Consider the following 17,212-nt stretch of genomic DNA (forward strand, 5'->3'; position numbering starts at 1 on the left):
AATGGCCCCTCTTCCTTCCCCCACCTGGAATGTCTCTTTCCAGGGAGGTGACGTAGATAAGACTCATGGTCTTGGAAGCTAAAGCATAACCCAAGACCAGACCAAATCAAAACACTCCACCACGCCCTGCAAAGTACATTGTATTTCCATCCTTCATAGATTCCACTCTTGCCTCGCCTGGACCAAGGCTGGACATTTTCCTAACAGGTCTCCAGGCTATGCATAGCCTCCCATTCTGGTGCACTCTTGGTTAGCTCCTGTCCCCAATCCCAGCTCCATGACCTTCTTCTCACCCTCTAAGGCAGAACCCCTCAGAGACCATGGGAGAGATGCTCTTAGGCCAGCCCTGACCTCTCTGCTGAGGAGCAAACGTGAACCCACATAGGTGCTGCTGCCCTTAAGTCTCTACTCCATGGTAGCCTCTGGCTTTCCCCCAGCCCTCCCACTTCACAGCACAAGGAACCAGCCATCCCACGGTTTTGTTCTCATGTGTGTTTATTGAGTGCCCACGGAGTCCGTGGTACTATGCTCAGGGTTCAGAGCCACAGTCCAGTCAAAAGGAGACCAGAGCTAGTACAGAGAATGTTTCATAGCTGCTTAACATCTGGTAAGGGGTGGGGAAGGGGCGAACTAATCACAAAACAAATTCCTATTCAAAAGCAACAGAATCTCCTCTGAGAGCAATATATATTCTAGACACACGCGCACGCACACACGCACACACCCTTCTGAGTGAACACCTAGGTCTACCCACTTGGTTGTATATGCATGCATATACAGGTATCTGTGGGTCAATATCAACTCTGCGGCTCACATTCACACGTGCACGCACACACACACCACCGCACACAGATAATCTGGCTTATGCTATCAAAGATGCTATGTCTCCAGGTTCTAGTGAAAGCAATCTGTCCTAGACACCCGCAGCATGCAAAACTCAGAAGACCCGGAGAGTCACAGTTAAGGAGGAGACAGGGAGACGCAAGTACGTTTCCACCCTCGGGGCCCAGCCACAGCACGCGAGGTCGCTCTTTGTTGGCAACACAAAGCCTTCGTGAAGGGCTCCCAGGGCAGAGCGGAGGGGCTGGAGGCCTTCTGTCCAGTGGCGGAGTCCGCGGGAGCCCTGGGGAGTTCACCAATCTTCAAGGCAGAGTTGAAAACTCTGGTTTTCAGGTGTGTAGTCCTGCAAACGGTATTCTTTGGGACGGCACGGCAGATCGAGGCGAGAGTTCCTTTTCTCCTTGCTCTCTGCAGCTTCCCACGTGTGCTAACGCATTTTGTAGTCATTAGATACAGATGTTTCACACAGCTGTCCCTTAAAATCCAAGTCTACTGTGAAATCGAGGTCTCGCTGCAAGGCAAAGAGAGAGCGAAGGGTCAGGCAGCCGTCTGGGTACGAGGCCACAGCCCCACTCTCTGGCACCGCCTGCCTCCGGCACCACAGGGATGGGTCGCACCGGCGTCTTAAAGCTTTCTATCTAAGGGGTTCCCCTGAACAGCCCACAGGAATTTATTCTGCTCCCTCCTTGTCTTCACAGGAAGTTCTTCCATTTCTCCCTAAATCCTTCCTGCTCTAATTAAAAAAAAAATGTTCCGAGTTCATCCTGGAAGTAAACTGATTGGGGTAGTTGAGTGTTCTATGAGGTGACCTTCCGAGCGTTCTGCAGATACTTTTAGCGCACATGCCCACACCTGGGGCTGCCCAGAAAGCGCCAGCCGGTCTCCCTCGCACTAGGCCAGCTGAAGAGATACCAAACATCCTCCAGCCACCAGGAGCTTATCTCCTGGCCCAGCTCATGCTAAATGAGGTAGGACCCATTTATTTGAAAGCCTCTCACAGAAAGAGCTGGAAGCTGTCTTCAAAGCTGAGACAGTCCAGAATTGGACCCAGGGAAAACCTCTATTTGCTGAGTTTTGAGGGATCAAGCCTGAGTCCCTCAATGAGGTCCAGTCACGTCCACATGTGGCTACCAGCTGCCTTCCTCAGTAAGTTTCTGATTGTTCACGAGACACTTAAGAGTCTGGGCAAGTGAGTCCTGAGTGAGCCAGCTCCATGGGGACCTTCTCCCCTATGTCCCTGGCCCCGCTCTGTGACACAGGTGGCCTCGGCACTTACCACATTTTTGGCATTTGGTTTCATGGATATGGTCCCATAGATTTCCTCCCCCCTCCGGACAGTGAGGTAATCTTCCAAGTAGAAGACAGTCTGCTTCCAGTGGGTGTAAGGAGCGTCAGGGGCTGAGGGGTGAAAGAACAGGGGAGGTGAAAAGAAAGAGTCAAAGATGATGTCTCCAAAGGGATGAGGCTGGGACCCTGCATAGAAGTTACTGGGCTTCCCCCGGGACTCACTGAAACCACCCGCCCCAGCACTCTTGTTGGGTCAGATGCATAGTCCTTACAGCCGGCCTCCAAGCCCCATGAGAACTCCCACTCAGCCCCAGTGGCCTCACCTCCCATCACATCTGCATTCCCTCAGTGCTGATCCTAGCTGGGGATCAGAAGACAGACAACCTGATACTACAAGTTCATGGCAAGGGATGGATGATGAATGCCTTGTCACCCACTAAATGCATCGACATACCTGTGTCTGAACATGCTGCTCTTTTTAATTAGTTCAACAGAATGAAGATGTTCAGACAGCGTGGGGAAGGGATTTGTAGAGTAGGACCTCCTATCTCCCCTTAAATGTCATCATTCATGCAAACCCCACAGCTAAACCACTTTCCCCAGATCCACTGATAATGGCAGGTACTTGGTCCTCAATCTTACAAATAGCTTTCCTGCTGGGCACACATAGTGGCTCATAGCTGTAATTCCAGCTACTCAGGAAGCTGAGGCAGGAGGACTGGTTGAGCCTGGGAGTTTAGGACCAGCCTGGGCAACATGATGAGAAAACTAGCCAAGCGTGGTAGCTCACAGCTGTGGTCCCAGCTACTCAGGAGGCTGAGGCAGGAGGATCCATTGAGCCTGGGAGTTCAAGGTTGCAGTGAGCTATGACTGTACCACCGCACTCTAGCCTGGGTGACAGAGTGAGACCCTGTCTCAAAAAAAAAAAAAAAAAAGAAAAGCTTTCCCTGCCTGCTTCTCTATGCATGAGGAACTAAACCTAGCACCTTGGCCCAGGGTTTCAAGTGTGTCTTCCTAACTGGATCAGAAAGAAATGAGGGATGGTTCTTGTCCCACAGCCCTAACGCTGGCCCACAGCTCATTCATCCTGCATGACCCAAAGCCATAGTGGTACTTGCACCTCCCCCACGTCTGCCATTGAGTCTCTTCCCTTCCCTCTCAGCACACGACATATTCTCCCATTAAATGTGAGGGATCCTGCCTCACAGGCCATCATCCTCGCCAGCAGCTGTCTCTGAAATTCTTCCTCTCCCTCCTTTCCAGCCTCTCACTTCCTCATCCTTCCTCTGGGAAGCCTTGCCTGACCCGCAAAACCTGGATTGAGCGCTCCCAATGCACCCTGACCTTCTGTTATTGCAGTGTGTATCACACAAGATAAATGTCTTTCCCCCACCCCCATTTGTCTGCATCCTCCATGGACTGCAAGCTCCATGAGGGCAGGGACTGGGCCAGCCTTGCTTCCTCGTGCCTGCCTCTGTGCTTGGTAGATCTATGAGTATTGAATACATGAATGATGGCAAGAACCCAAAGAGCAAGTGTCTGTAGTGTTTCAATGTACTCGTATGTGTCCAGTTACACTGGGGCCCTTTGGAATCTAGATTGTAGAGGAACCCATCTTATTACAGGAAGTTCCTCTTGGTTTGGGCTGTTGCATTCCTCTACCAGGATTTCCTCTTTTTTTTTTTTTTTTTTTCTAAGGACCAATGATAAAGATGAGAAGACTTGGCGATAAGATAAGGGTCTTCAAAATACTTCAAAAGCTGTCACATGGAAAGACTTACATGTGGCCTTATCATGGCTTTGGGGGCAGAGCAAAGGCTAGTCACTAGGAGTCATTAGAAGGCAGATTTTTAATTTACCAAGATGAATTAGAGCTGTCCCACAATCGTATGAGCCACCTGAGGTCCAACCTGGCAGGTGTTCACACAGCACCGACTGGGGCTTTATCATGCACTGACTCAGACCTGGTGACCTCTAAGAGCTTTCAAAACCCCAAGGCCTAGTTTAACAGCACTGAAGAGTCTGTCTTTCTCTGCCCTTCACAATGAACTGGCTTGATCAAATGTCAGTGGTTTGGAGAGAGACTCAAGTAGCCCTCCATGTGTGCATTTGGGAAATCGATGCAAACTCAAGGTCATGGGGAGAAAGTGCAGCCTGCACATTTGGAAGGGGAAGGAGGATCATGAAGGTGCAGTCTGTCCCTTTCAGACCCTGCCTGGGTTCCTGAACACATCCAGCCTTTCTGCCCTCCAAGGCATACTGCTGTCTGCAAAGTCCCCCTGCTCCCAACAACCTTCTCTGCCAGCTACCTCTAAACAGTCAAAAGATAGTTTCTAGTTATGTGTGGAGACTGTCAGTGTATGACTGACAGCACTCTCGCCCCCACTTCCACCTACACCAGCTCAGACAGGTGTCTCTCTCCTGTTCCTAAAGACCTTCAGGCAAGGGAATTCAAGCAGCCTCCTTCTGTCACCTAATCCCATGCCTCATGAGACCGCCAGAGACTTCCTGGCCCAGATTTGCCAGCCATTGGGTCTGCCTCTGATGGTAGTCTCCAAAACATGCTGGCTTTGAGCTGGAGGAAGATGATTATTTTCCTTGATATCAACATCAAAGGGTTAAGAACATCCAGGCCGGGCGTGGTGGCTCAAGCCTGTAATCCCAGCACTTTGGGAGGCCGAGATGGGCGGATCATGAGGTCAGGAGATCGAGACCATCCTGGCTAATACGGTGAAACCTCGTCTCTACTAAAAAATACAAAAAAAAAAAAAACTAGCTGGGCGACGTGGTGGGCGCCTGTAGTCCCAGCTACTTGGGAAGCTGAGGCAGGAGAATGGCGTGAACCCGGGAGGCGGAGCTTGCAGTGAGCTGAGATCTGGCCACTGCACTCCAGCCCGGGCGACAGAGCGAGACTCTGTCTCAAAAAAAAAAAAAAAAAAAAGAACATCCATAAATATCTCATTTCCATGATGGGTCCATTAGCCATGGACTAATTGTCTAAACCAGTTTTCCCAATCCTGGTTCTCCATCAAAGTGCCCAGGAGAAACTTAGTAAAAGTCAGTATTTTGATTCTACTCCAAGAGATTTGAAGTCAGTAATTCTGGGGGGCGTGGAGGGGCAGGTGATGTGGACACACAGCCATGGCTGAATCCCAGTGCATCTCCTGACCTCCTTTGGGAAGGTAGAGTGGGAAAGACATTTAATTAGGTGACAATAGCCCAGTGTCCAGTCTCCACTTTGCCACTGACTTGTGTGACCTGGGGCTCCTTTTCTGCATCTGCAGAATATGGGTCATGATATTTATCTCCTGAGGTATTGTGAGGATGAGATGAGATGAGAAGGGGAAAAGGATTATAGACTAAGGATGACCAAACCTCCTGCTATGCCCAGGACAGTTCCAGTTCGCATCTGTTTTCCTGGCATAAGGATTAATACCTCTTCCCTTCACCTGCAAATGTGTCTTTAATGGAAAGATGAGTTACACAGCCACCCTACCTAAACTATATTAGGCCCATGTTAGCGACATACGAAGCCATTGCATCAGGCAAGTCTTTGGCCATTAACAGTGGTATATGATTTTATTAGTTCATCAACCATGGCTCTGGCCTGCAAAGGTATGCCGCCTCTCTCTAGTGGTGGAGAATGTACTGGAAAGGATCCAGAATGTCACCGTGCACAAGGGTAGGCATAGAGTTCTCCTTGTCAGGGAGGAAGGCTTTCCCTTCCTCCGCCCCACCTCCATCTATGACCATCCAGATTGTACAACTGGCTCTGAAGATGTACAACCCCATTCTGAAGATGCCTCCCTGCTCTTAGCATTCCGGCCCCACATACCCGTTTTCTCCCTCCCACAAGTCCCTTCCCCATCACAGTCTCTCTGATTCTAGGCTTTAGGCAGCTTTTCTTCTACATTTTTGAAGTGAGCATGACCAGTACCGCCTGCAGCATTCCCAGTGCCATGCATCCATTCACCATTCCACAGACTTCCACTTAGGATGCCTGCCACAGGCCAGGTATGGCTTTAGAATTGGGGAACAGCAAATGGGATGAACACCACATTGTGCCCTCCTCCCCCAATCATACAGCCTCAGTGAGAAGACGTTCAGGCAAATAGTGAGAAGTTGGGTGGGTGCTGTGACCAAGGAGGGGGCTTGGGAACACAGGGAGCTGAGGGTGCAAATGACAGGGCCTGGCCTCTCACCAGAGTTTTCCTGGTGCTTTTGGGAAGGGAGTGGGATCCTGCTTCCCATCTCACTGATCAGTGACTAAGTGGCTGGTCATCCTTTCTGGGATATAATTTTTCTAGCTGTGAGTTTGGAATTATATTCCTCAGAGAATTCACAGGCCTTTTGTAGGATGGAGGACTATGCACCAAGAAGCTTCTTTAATGTGGGAAAATGACTCAATGTCACAGGATGTCAGTGGCAGAAAGGGGCTGCCTGAGCCCAAGGCCCAGAAAGTAACTTGCTCAAAGTCCTCTCCAATGTCTGATCTGCCTACCTTGCTGACACCTGAAAAAACTAGGGCTTGCACCCAGGCCTGCTTCTGCTGGGGCTCCTGCCCTTCCACCGGCTACCTGACTTTCCTGGATTACATAGCAGTCCCAGAGGCCCCAGTTCCCACTTCTACTCCCACCCCACTGAGGATGTGTTGTGATTGGGGGGCACTGTGCCCACTGGCTGCCACAGCCTGGAACCCTGGGTGTCTGTGCCTATTTGTGACAGATTCTGCCTGGAGCTGCAGAGACATCAGAGTCATTAGAAGGGATCGTTTTTCAGGTTGTGTGGTATGGAATGTGCTTCTAACTGGCTCACAGAGCGTGCTACCGCTGGGCTGAGACAGAAAACTCAGTTGGGGGTTGATGTGGAGGGACCACACACAGCAGGCTACACTTTGCATCAAGTTCAAAAACAGCTGAGACCAAACAATACCTTGGTTAGGCACACACATCCATGTGATCAAACTTTTCATAAATAGCAAGGGAATAAGGGACACAAAATTCAGGATAATGTCCATCTATACGGGAGGTAGGATGGGGTGGGGCATCCAGGAAGATGCAGAGGTGTGGCAGCATTTCAGCCATTGAGTCAGGGCATGGCTTGAATTAATAAGTGTAAGCAAATTAATGTGAATATGCATTAATTTATTTATACTTAATTATCATTGTAATCATATTACAGTTATTACCATGGTCTTTCTAGTTAATATTTATATTTTAGTGAAAAACTATTTATTTTTAATATTAACTGATGTATTTACCTTCTAACAGTAATACTAATACATTTATTTTATTTATTAGTTTTTATTAATCTATTTTGTTAGTATTTATTAATTTATTCTAGTCACTATTTTATGTTCTAGTTAATAGTAACTAATTTATAATCTGGTTGCTGAGTTACATGGTGAATTCATGGATATTCATTGCACTAATATATAAATTAGCAAAAAGTGAACCATGAGTGGTCCAATAATGACATATGGCATGAGCCAAGAATTAGATTAAATCTGTGCATCTGAGATCCACAAAAGCAGAAAGTGTTACTCAGTCGGTTGTCAGAGTCTAGATGGTCTGGGTATACCCCGCTGTTAACCCACATTAACTTGGAAAGAAGTTGGCTACCTGCTAGAAACAGAGCTCCCATGCTGACATACGAAGGTGGCTGAGAAAGCAACTCAACACATTATTCTCCCACCCCCATTGCTACCCATATAGGCATGTGCCAAGAAGAGGGATCTACGTCAGCCAGAAAGCAAAGAGTCTTGGTGAGGCCTGAGGGTATACCTGAGTGAGGAGCTGGAATAGCCTTTCTGGAAGAAAGTCAACATTGGTCAAATTCTCAGCCCTCTGGTTCAGGGCAGTCTTGCACAGAGGCAGTGGTCCTCAAGCTGGAACATGCATTGCCATCACCTGGAGGTCTTGTTAAGACACAGACTGCTGGCCCCTACCCCCAGAGTTTCTGATTCAGGAGGTCCAGGGTGAGGCTTGAGAATCTGCAACCCTAACAATTTCCCAGGTGATGCTGATGATGTTACCCGTCCAGCGACCACACTTTGAAAACCACTTCCCTAAGGCATGACAAACTGGAGACTGGAGGACCTCCACATGTCTTTCAGAACCTAAGCATGTGGAATTCTGTGCAAAAGGGAGGAGGTATAACACCATAACTGCAGAAAGACAGAGGAACATGCTCACAGCTGGGTTTAGATCCGTGGTCTTTGAGCCACGTGGGACTGTGGTGGGAGTGTGACCAAAGACTAGGAAGGAAAGCCACTGAGTTAGAGCCTTCAGCACTCAGGGCAAATCCTCACCATCTTTCAGGCAGCCCAGAGCTGATGTCTTGATTCTGGATGTGAGCTTAATCCAGGCTCCTCCACATGGGACCGTGAAGAATGTCATCCCTGACACTACAGAGCCAGGGAGCCATCTCTAGACAGTGTCCAGCAGCTGTTTGCTTGACTTTGGGGACTAGAAATATTAATAGATCATCTCGAGGAAAATAAAACTCTGGCTGACAGCTGCAGGGATGGAGCCTGGGCTTTGGAAACTTAGAACTTTTTCCAGAGTATCCTTGCCCACCGACTTTCTCATCACCTACAGCAGGTCAGGTCCTGGGTTAGACATCATCCTGGTGATTGAATAGGCAGAGCCAGCTCCTGTGACTTCATCCCTAGCTTCCAATCACAGCTACTGTCCCCAAGAAGGCTCCTGCCCAGCTCCCTCACTACCCCCACTCTCACCATTGCTAGGCACAGTCTTCCCAATCCTTCAAGATCAAAGTGAAACCTGCTGCTCCTGCCCACTGGAAAGACATGTACTGCCCCTGTGAGGAGGGCAGCAGCAGATGACCCAGATCAGAGCAGGAAAGCACCAGCACTGCCTGGCTGACGGAGACCAGAAAACCCAATCTCAGTAGTCAAGAGGCATTGGTTCTGGGAAAAGCCTTTCTGTGAAGAGATTAATCTGTCTCTTGCCTCTCTTTCCATAGGTAAAAGGGAATCATTGAGACCAGCCTGGGCAATGAGGCAAGACCCCATCTCTACAAAATAAAAAAAATTAAAAATTATCCAGGCATGGTGACATGTGCCTGTAGTCCCAGCTACTTGGGTGGCTAAGGCAGGAGGATCACTTGAGCCCAGGAGGTGAAGGTTGCAGTGAGCTATGATTGCGCCACTGCACTCCAGCCTGGGAGACAGAGTGAACCTTGTCTCTGAGAAAAAAAAGAAAAAAAGCATCATTGTCATCATGGCTTCTGGAAGTAAAGAATCATGTCCTTGATTTCTGGTAGAACTCCCCTCCCCACTCCCGCTACTAGACATGCAATTACTCACCTCCTCACCCCCTGATGACATGCTCCCAATTCCCAGGAAGACTCAGTAGGAACACATTCTCAAGGGCAGGGTTCGTATCATCATACACATCTTAGAGCAATTTGTTAAGAACTGTGCTTTAGAAGCCCAGAATGCAGAGATCACTGAGATCTGATCCCTACTCATGCAGGAGACTGACGGTTGCAAGAAAGAGTGAAAATGCTGAATAAACAATGGCATAGGCCCTGTGTTGGAATCCTGTGTGGTTGTTTAAAAGAAGAAGCTAGGTATCTCTGTGAGACTATGAGAGTATCACCAAGATAACATTGTTAAACAAAGAAAAGGTAGCTGAGGGCAGTGCGGAGGGTAGGATCCAATCTAAGTTTTAAAAAATGGTGTAGTTTTGATACTGTACTATGCTTACGTAAGCCACCATCAATGGGGCAGCTGGGCAAAGGGTTCACACAACTCTGTGTACTATTTTTACAACTTCCTGTGAATCTATAATTATTTCAAAATAAAAAGCCAAAAAAAGAGGCGTCTATGGATATGCATGTGCTTGGGCACCCACTGAAATCTGGTGGAATGATACAAAAGAAATCATTAATAACAATATTTGCCTCTGAAGAGTGGGAGTGGGATGCGTTGGGAGTGAGAATGTTTTCTTTGACTTTTTCTGCCCTTTTGTCCTGATTTCTTCTTGCTGTTGTGCATGCGTCGCACTTGAAACGTCACCATGACAGGCACATGCACGGGATGTCAGGGAGCCCTGAGGGCATCGAACCTTGACCCAAAGGGAAGGTGGGGATCAGGTAACCCCTGAGCTGAGACAGGAAACCAGGTGAAGAGATGGGGCAGGGGTGGTGTTACCACCTGAATTGTAACCCCCTTCCAAATTCATGTTGAAGTCCTAATCCCCAGTACCCGAGAATGTGACTGTATTTGGAAAAAGGGCTTTAAAAGAGGTGACTACTTTCATCCAGTCTGACTGGTGTCCTTAGAAGAGGCAATTGGGACACACATGGAGCCACCAAGGGCTCATGAGCACAGAGGAAAGACTACGTGAGGACACAGCGAGAAGGTGGCCAACTACAAGGCAAGAGGAGATCCCTCACCAGAAATCCACCCTGCTGACACCTTGCCCTTGGACTTCCAGCCTCCAGAACTGCATGTGTGGTTAAGCCCCCAAACCTGGGTGATTTGTTATGGCTGCCCTCACAGACTGACACAGGAGAAGAGGGGATGATGAGCGCCTCTGACAAAGGCCCCTCCCACCTCCTGGACACACTGGATGGACAAGGACTGATGTGTGCAGAAGCCATGGCCCAGAGAATGAAGAGGCCTCACTGAGTTGAGAAGTCAGCAAGGAGCTCGGTGAAGCTGGGCCGTCTGTGGGGTAGATGGGACGGGGCTTGGCCAAGAGGGGTGGTGAGGAATGAGGCTGGAGAGTGGACCAGGGCCAGGCCATGGGATCCCCATTTGCTGGGCTTTATCTACTGCAGGCAGCGAGGCACCTCGGAAGTGGGGCTGGGATTTGGGAGTGGGGTGATCTTGGGGGAACACCATCAGAGATTTAATGAAGGATGGGTTGGTGTGAAAGTAAGGGAGAAGGGAAGGAGACATAGAGACCAGTGTGCAGGCTGCTGCAAGACAGGCTGTGTCCTGTACAGAGGCATGGCAGTGCAGACTAGGCTCATTCAACTCCATCCACACCCACTACACAGAATGTGCTCAGAAAGTGCTACCTGAACAAATATGCATTTGTTTTTTTTTTTTTTTTTTTTTTTTTTTTTTTTTTTTTTTTTTTTTTGAGGCGGAGTCTCGCTCTGTCGCCCAGGCTGGAGTGCAGTGGCCGGATCTCAGCTCACTGCAAGCTCCGCCTCCCGGGTTTACGCCATTCTCCTGCCTCAGCTCCCGAGTCGCTGGGACTACAGGCGCCCGCCACGTCGCCCGCTAGTTTTTTTTTTTTGTATTTTTAGTAGAGACGGGGTTTCACCGTGTTAGCCAGGATGGTCTCGATCTCCTGACCTCATGATCCGCCCGTCTCGGCCTCCCAAAGTGCTGGGATTACAGGCTTGAGCCACCGCGCCCGGCCACAAATATGCATTTGAAGGGTCTCAGGACCCCTTCATGAGCCCTACCTCCTGACTATCCCTCATCCAACACACTCTCAACTTGGGCTGTAACAACCACAACATTATTTACCTTCCCCTTGGACAGCACAAGTGTAGGGATGCACGGTTCCTCCATGGTAGGAGAGGTTGATGGGTGTCACCCAGCTAACACCCAGCCCCTTCTCCCCAAGTCAAGGCCAGCTCTGGTCACCCCACAAAGACTTGAGGAAGCATGGGAGAGGGAGGAGGCTCTGGGAAGCAACAAACAGCTCACCTGTGGAAAACCCCATTTTCTTGTGGCACTTGGTAAATTCAATATTAAAATAGGTGACCAGGGCGTGGACGTAGTCGTTGCGCTGTATCTGCAGGCAGAATGCAGATGTGAACGAGAGCTCTTCCGTCTTCACTGTGTAAATGTCCACCTCCTGCAGCCCAGAGAAGAGAGAATGCCGGGAACTTATCGCCTCCACCATGTCTGCGTCCCGGTCAGCAGCCTCATTCTATGAGAGACTGTGGTCTGTCAGCTCTCTGAGGGATATCTTTATTCTTGGGGTGATTTCCCAGGCTCTCCACCACCCTCCCAATCACCTCCTCCATCCTTTCTAGGGTAGAGTATGCTCAAACAATGATGCAAATGGATTTGAATCAAAACCTGAGGGGAGCAGGATTCAGAAGGTAAATCTGCGGGGGTTTAGGGTGACAGGGGAATGATGGGGAAGGGAGAGAACAGGAGGATTAATTAGACAATGCATCCCTTCACCTGTCAGAGCAGCCTCGAGTGGTCCACCCAGGCACTGCTCCATCCATCGTTCTTAAAAATGTGGTCCCTGAAAGATCAGCACCAACGGTACCTGGGGGAAAATTCTGAGGGGGTCAGACCTGCTGGATCAAAATGGCAATCTGTGTTTTATCAGGCCCTCCAGTGATGTGGATGAACCAAACTACCCCTTCCCCAATTTTTTGATACTCAAGTTCCCAGCAATAGGAGTTTCAAGGATGACATTAGGAGTAAGGACCTGAGCCCACAAAGTCACAGACTGAGCTTAGGAAAGTTCTTCTGGCCATTTTTCACAAGGCTGGACTGTTTTCAAAAATAAATAAAAGTGGAAAATAAGAAGTGAGAATTTTCAGTTCTGGCTGGGGAACGTGGAACATGAAGAACTAATAACTCTAAGAATTTCAACTGGAAAATGGCTGAAAATCAATCTCGCACGGGGAACAGGTGGAATTGAAAGACGTCCACACTGTGCTGTTCTTTTCTATGGAAGAATGCTGGCCTGCTGCTTGCTGCCCGTGAGGCAGGTCAAACCTACCAGAGCCCAAGAAGCATCCCGACAGATTCTAGGGAGGCCCAAGGAAGAAATTCCCATTAGTCAAGGTTGCGCGGCAAGGACCTCTGTCCTGAAAACTCTGTAAGAGCCAGAAGGCCATCTGTGTGCCTGGATGGTTCCACAGGGACCTCCTGAGGCCCAGAAGATGGAATTGTTAGCAGGAATTAGGAGAGAGGGACCAGAGGGTGGGAAAACAAGACCAGCAAAGCGATTAAAAGGCTTTTATCTCGATGTATTTCTAAGATAAATAAAGGAAAAACAGATGCAAAGTATCCTGGGGCCTTCAAAGAGAAGTCCTAACTCCACCAGGGTGGACAGAGAAAAAGTGATTAAGGGAACCAATCAGATGAGAGTCCTGCTGGGATCTGGGGTGTGCAGCCATGACATCCTCTGTGGAAGTTGAGGCTCTCTGACTGTTGATTGGGAAGAAGGTGAGATTACAGATTTAGGGGAATGTGGGAGGCCCTTGGTGAGGTCACATTCAAATGCCGATTACACTGTGTGTCTAGAGCCCAAATACGGGGAGCAAGAAGTAATTGAATGGTGAGCCCTTGGTCAAGCATGCAGAATTTGATGGGATTATAAAGCCCATCTTCTTAAGCTGAGCCTTTTATCCAAGGCAAAAACCTCCTCTCTAGTGGCCATCTGGAGCTTGCTGAGCACCCATCTAGAGCTTGCTGAACACCCATCTAGTGCTTGCTGAACACCCTTCTAGTGCTTGCTGGTCACCCACCTAGTGCTTGCTGAACACCTTTAGGGATGGAGAATTCACTATCTGCCAGGCAGATCAGTCCATGTCCTAGAATCTCCAGTCATTAGATCCTTCTTCAAAACTAATGAAGAAAGTTCACAGTCATCCCTCTGTAACTTCCACCCACAGAAGAAGCCAAATGTCTGTTCCAACTCACACAGGTCCCTTAAACCTTTTCTTCTCCAATACAAGCTTTCTCTGGCTTTTTATTCATTCCTCATAAGTCATGATGTCTGACCCCTCATCACCTGGGGCCTTTCTCCTCGGGGTGGGTCCTGCTACTTGCAAAACTGAGCGTTACACTGACCACACCAGGTCCTCCATTTCCCTCCACTGGCACATACTTACAGCAGCCTGTATTCCCAAAGAGCACACTGCTGGCTCAGCCTGCATTTAGGTCTGCCAAGCCCCTTCCTCCACCACAGCCCTCAAGGGTAGGGGTCCTTCATTACATGTCATCTGTTAGTGTGGGCCATTGCTCAAATCTAGGAAACTTTTATACTGAGTATCTGTCAGCCTTCATAATGCTCATTATCCCTCCCAGCCACATGGCCACATGGTGTCCACAGGTTTCCTCCAGCTCAAAAACTCTTAGGACAAGCCTTGGTTGCCTGTATTGTTGTTAATGGCATCACAGTGTCTACCCTTACTGACTTTTCCATCACCTTCTCAGGGCCAGTCAGCCAGGCTCCAGGCCCTTTCCAAGGTCCCTGGTATCTTTCTTTCTTGGTTCCCTTGGTCACCAGTGTAGCACAGCCTTCCAATCTCGCTGCTGGCTCATCTCAGCAGCCTCATCACCTTCACGCTTGCCCTGGCCGGTGCACTGGAGCCCTTCAGTGGCAGAAGCTACACTTCATTGGCCTGTGTATCCTCAGTGCACAGCAACACCTGATAGACAGCAATATGTGTTGACTCATCAATCATCTTCTCAGAACAAGTCTCCCTGCTTGAAGACTTCCTTCTTTGCTCAGGTCCCTCTTTCACAACTAAGATTCATCCAGACTGCATCATTCTCTGGATCTATAACCTTCAATGACTCCTTATGGCTTACAATCTAGATGTGGTTACTTTCTCCTTCATGCACACACACACACACACACCTCACCCCATCTGGCAGGAATTCCACCTCTAAAGGATCTTGCTGTCTGATGTCCATCAACCAAATGTCAGCTATCAACTCTTATAGCTGACAGCGTTCAATAGATCTCTGAGACATTTGCATCTTAATAGAGGCCTCTGATGGAACAAAAGCCTTTGGGACCAAAAGTATTGAAGCCGCACATTATAACGGCAACAATAAAGGCAGGTGGTCTTTTGGAGCGGGGGTCCAGGCCATCTGTGAGGATGGGATCAGCTGTAGCTAGGCTTCAAAGACAAAAAGGTCCTCTGGGCTTAGGGCTCCCAACCCCCAACCAAAGTCTACATATCAGCTCCAGTTACCCTGACTCCCCAGAGCCCAGCCCCATTGACTAGGAGGCTTCCTCTTTTCTGCAGCAGAAACAGCAGCTCTGAGACCCAGGGAGACCCACTGACTTGGCCTCAGGTGACCCGCTTGAAACAGAGGGCTCTGCCAGCATAAATTACTCAGAATTGCCCCTGGCCGCTGCGATCCCCACCACTAAATAATGTTACAAATGGATGTTTCGGAGCAGAAGTCTGGTCAAAATAGAGTCTTAATTATAATAAAGTGTCACACTCTGCAATGTTAATAATGATGAAAATAGCAATTAAGTGTGTGAAGAAGGGCAAGTGTTTTCCCAACAGACTCGGCAAGACGTTGCTTAGCACATTAGCAGGAGAGAGCTGGCGGAAGGGCTCTCCTGGAAGCAGAAGCAAACACATACAATCGTTCTCCTTCTCAGGAACAAGGAGGAAGAAAGGGACCAGCGTGGGACAGGAAATCATCACAGGTCGCGAGTCCTGAGACAGAACCAGAGCCCCAGGAGTTTTCATAAGGAATGTACAGAACACACACCCCTCCAGCCACTCTTTGGCTGCTTTGCCCCTGGATACACTCAGGTCTAACCAGGTGAAAGGCCCTGCTAGTTCTTGCCTGGGGAGTGTAGAGCCAGGATAGTGGCTGACATGTCTGGCAATGCAAACAGAAATGCAGTGGCCACCCCTGCCAGTGGGGGCTAGGTCGGGGCAGAGAGTAACCTGGGTCCAAGAACACTGAAGGAATTTTATCCCCAAGCTGAAGCCATTACATACAGATGCCTACTGGTAAATGTCACTGCCACATGTCATTTCGGCAAATTCAGTTGCTCCAGTAGACTTATATCTATTCTACATTTACAGAAGTGCCTTGCACTACGGGTGAACTTCTTGTTGGGGGTATACTTTCCTCGTTCTTGTTTAGGATGCCAAGGAGGAAGAGGCTTCAGGGACAGAGGGACTGGTACGAAGAAACAAAAGGAGACATTTGCTCACAATTAATCCTGCCTGGACCCAGAAAAAAGACTGAATGAAATAGTGAGAACCCTGTGAATGGAGAGTCTGAGGCTTAGACTCAAAGCAAAACCTCTCAGGCAGGATGTTACTAAAGAGAGGGGGCATCTGATGGGGTCTGATGAGGTTCATTCTAGGTTTATTTGCCCTGTGAGGTCCCTTCTGAAGGCCACAGCAACAGGTGCAGTTCTTCCTAGCAAGGCTTGTGTCCAGGACACTCCATCGCAACAGGTGCAGTTCTTCCTAGCAAGGCTTGTGTCCAGGACAAAGGACAGTTTCCATGTGGGCAAAGCAGTAGTTGTACCAGTCTTTCAGAAACCTCCCCACATCCTTAGAGGCTCTGAACTCCAATCCCTTTATCCTACTATAAGTATTCCAGTTCAGCAACCTGCCCCAACACTTTCAGGAAAAGAATGATGCGTGCAGGAGCATAGTAGGCCAGCATGTTAGCAAGATGAGACTCAGGTGGGCTGATTTTTACATTTAAAAATTAACCTGGGCTGGGCGTGGTGGCACATGCCTGTCATCCCAGCACTTGGGAAGCTGAAGTGGGTGGATCACATTAGCTCAGGAGTTTGAGACCAGCCTGGGCAACATGGCCAAACCCCATCACTACAAAAACAAAACAAAACAAAAAACAAAAACAAAAACAAACAAAAAACCATGCCTGGTTGCACGTAGCTGTAGTTTCAGCTACTCAGGAGGCTAAGACAGGAAGATCACCTGAGCCTCAGTGAGGCTGCAGTGAGCCATTATCACATCACTGCACATCAACCTGGGTGACAGGGAGAGACCCTGTCTCAAAAAAAAAAAAAAAATAGCTTGAGCTACATGAAACTGTTCAGTTAGTCGAGACTGCAGCGAGCTGTGATTGTGCCACTGCACTCCGGTCTGGGTGACAGAGTGAGATTCTGTCTCAAAAATTTTTTTTTTGGCCTGAATTATATGAAATTGATGTCTCTCTTTATTTTAAAAAACTGTCAAATATCAATAGTTTTATATTGTTCAACATAATATATTAGCATATATAATGCAAATGCATACAAAAAGGACTGGCAGAGGCAACCCAGCCCATGAGCAGTGGTTACCTTGGAGAGGATGGGGCTGGAGGGAGGCAGAGGGCACCTTTTAC

General features: G+C 48.7%; 1 protein-coding gene across 1 annotated transcript in view; it reads right to left on the reverse strand.

Moving 5' to 3' along the window:
* Positions 1–477: 477 nt before the first annotated feature.
* The window catches only part of PRMT8 (protein arginine methyltransferase 8), a 97,964-nt gene continuing 81,229 nt past the window's right edge, over positions 478–17,212 (reverse strand). Inside the window, exons 8-10 of the mRNA XM_033223187.1 lie at positions 11,825–11,975; positions 2,117–2,238; positions 478–1,351 (exon numbers count right to left, since the gene is read on the reverse strand). Of these exons, the coding sequence (XP_033079078.1) occupies positions 1,268–1,351; positions 2,117–2,238; positions 11,825–11,975 (357 nt within the window). The 3' untranslated portion in view covers positions 478–1,267. The remainder of the gene's footprint in view (positions 1,352–2,116; positions 2,239–11,824; positions 11,976–17,212) is intronic.

The sequence above is a fragment of the Trachypithecus francoisi genome, unplaced genomic scaffold (genome assembly GCF_009764315.1).
Source record: "Trachypithecus francoisi isolate TF-2019V2 unplaced genomic scaffold, Tfra_2.0 Lachesis_group11, whole genome shotgun sequence".
In the NCBI taxonomy this organism is placed as follows: domain Eukaryota; kingdom Metazoa; phylum Chordata; class Mammalia; order Primates; family Cercopithecidae; genus Trachypithecus; species Trachypithecus francoisi.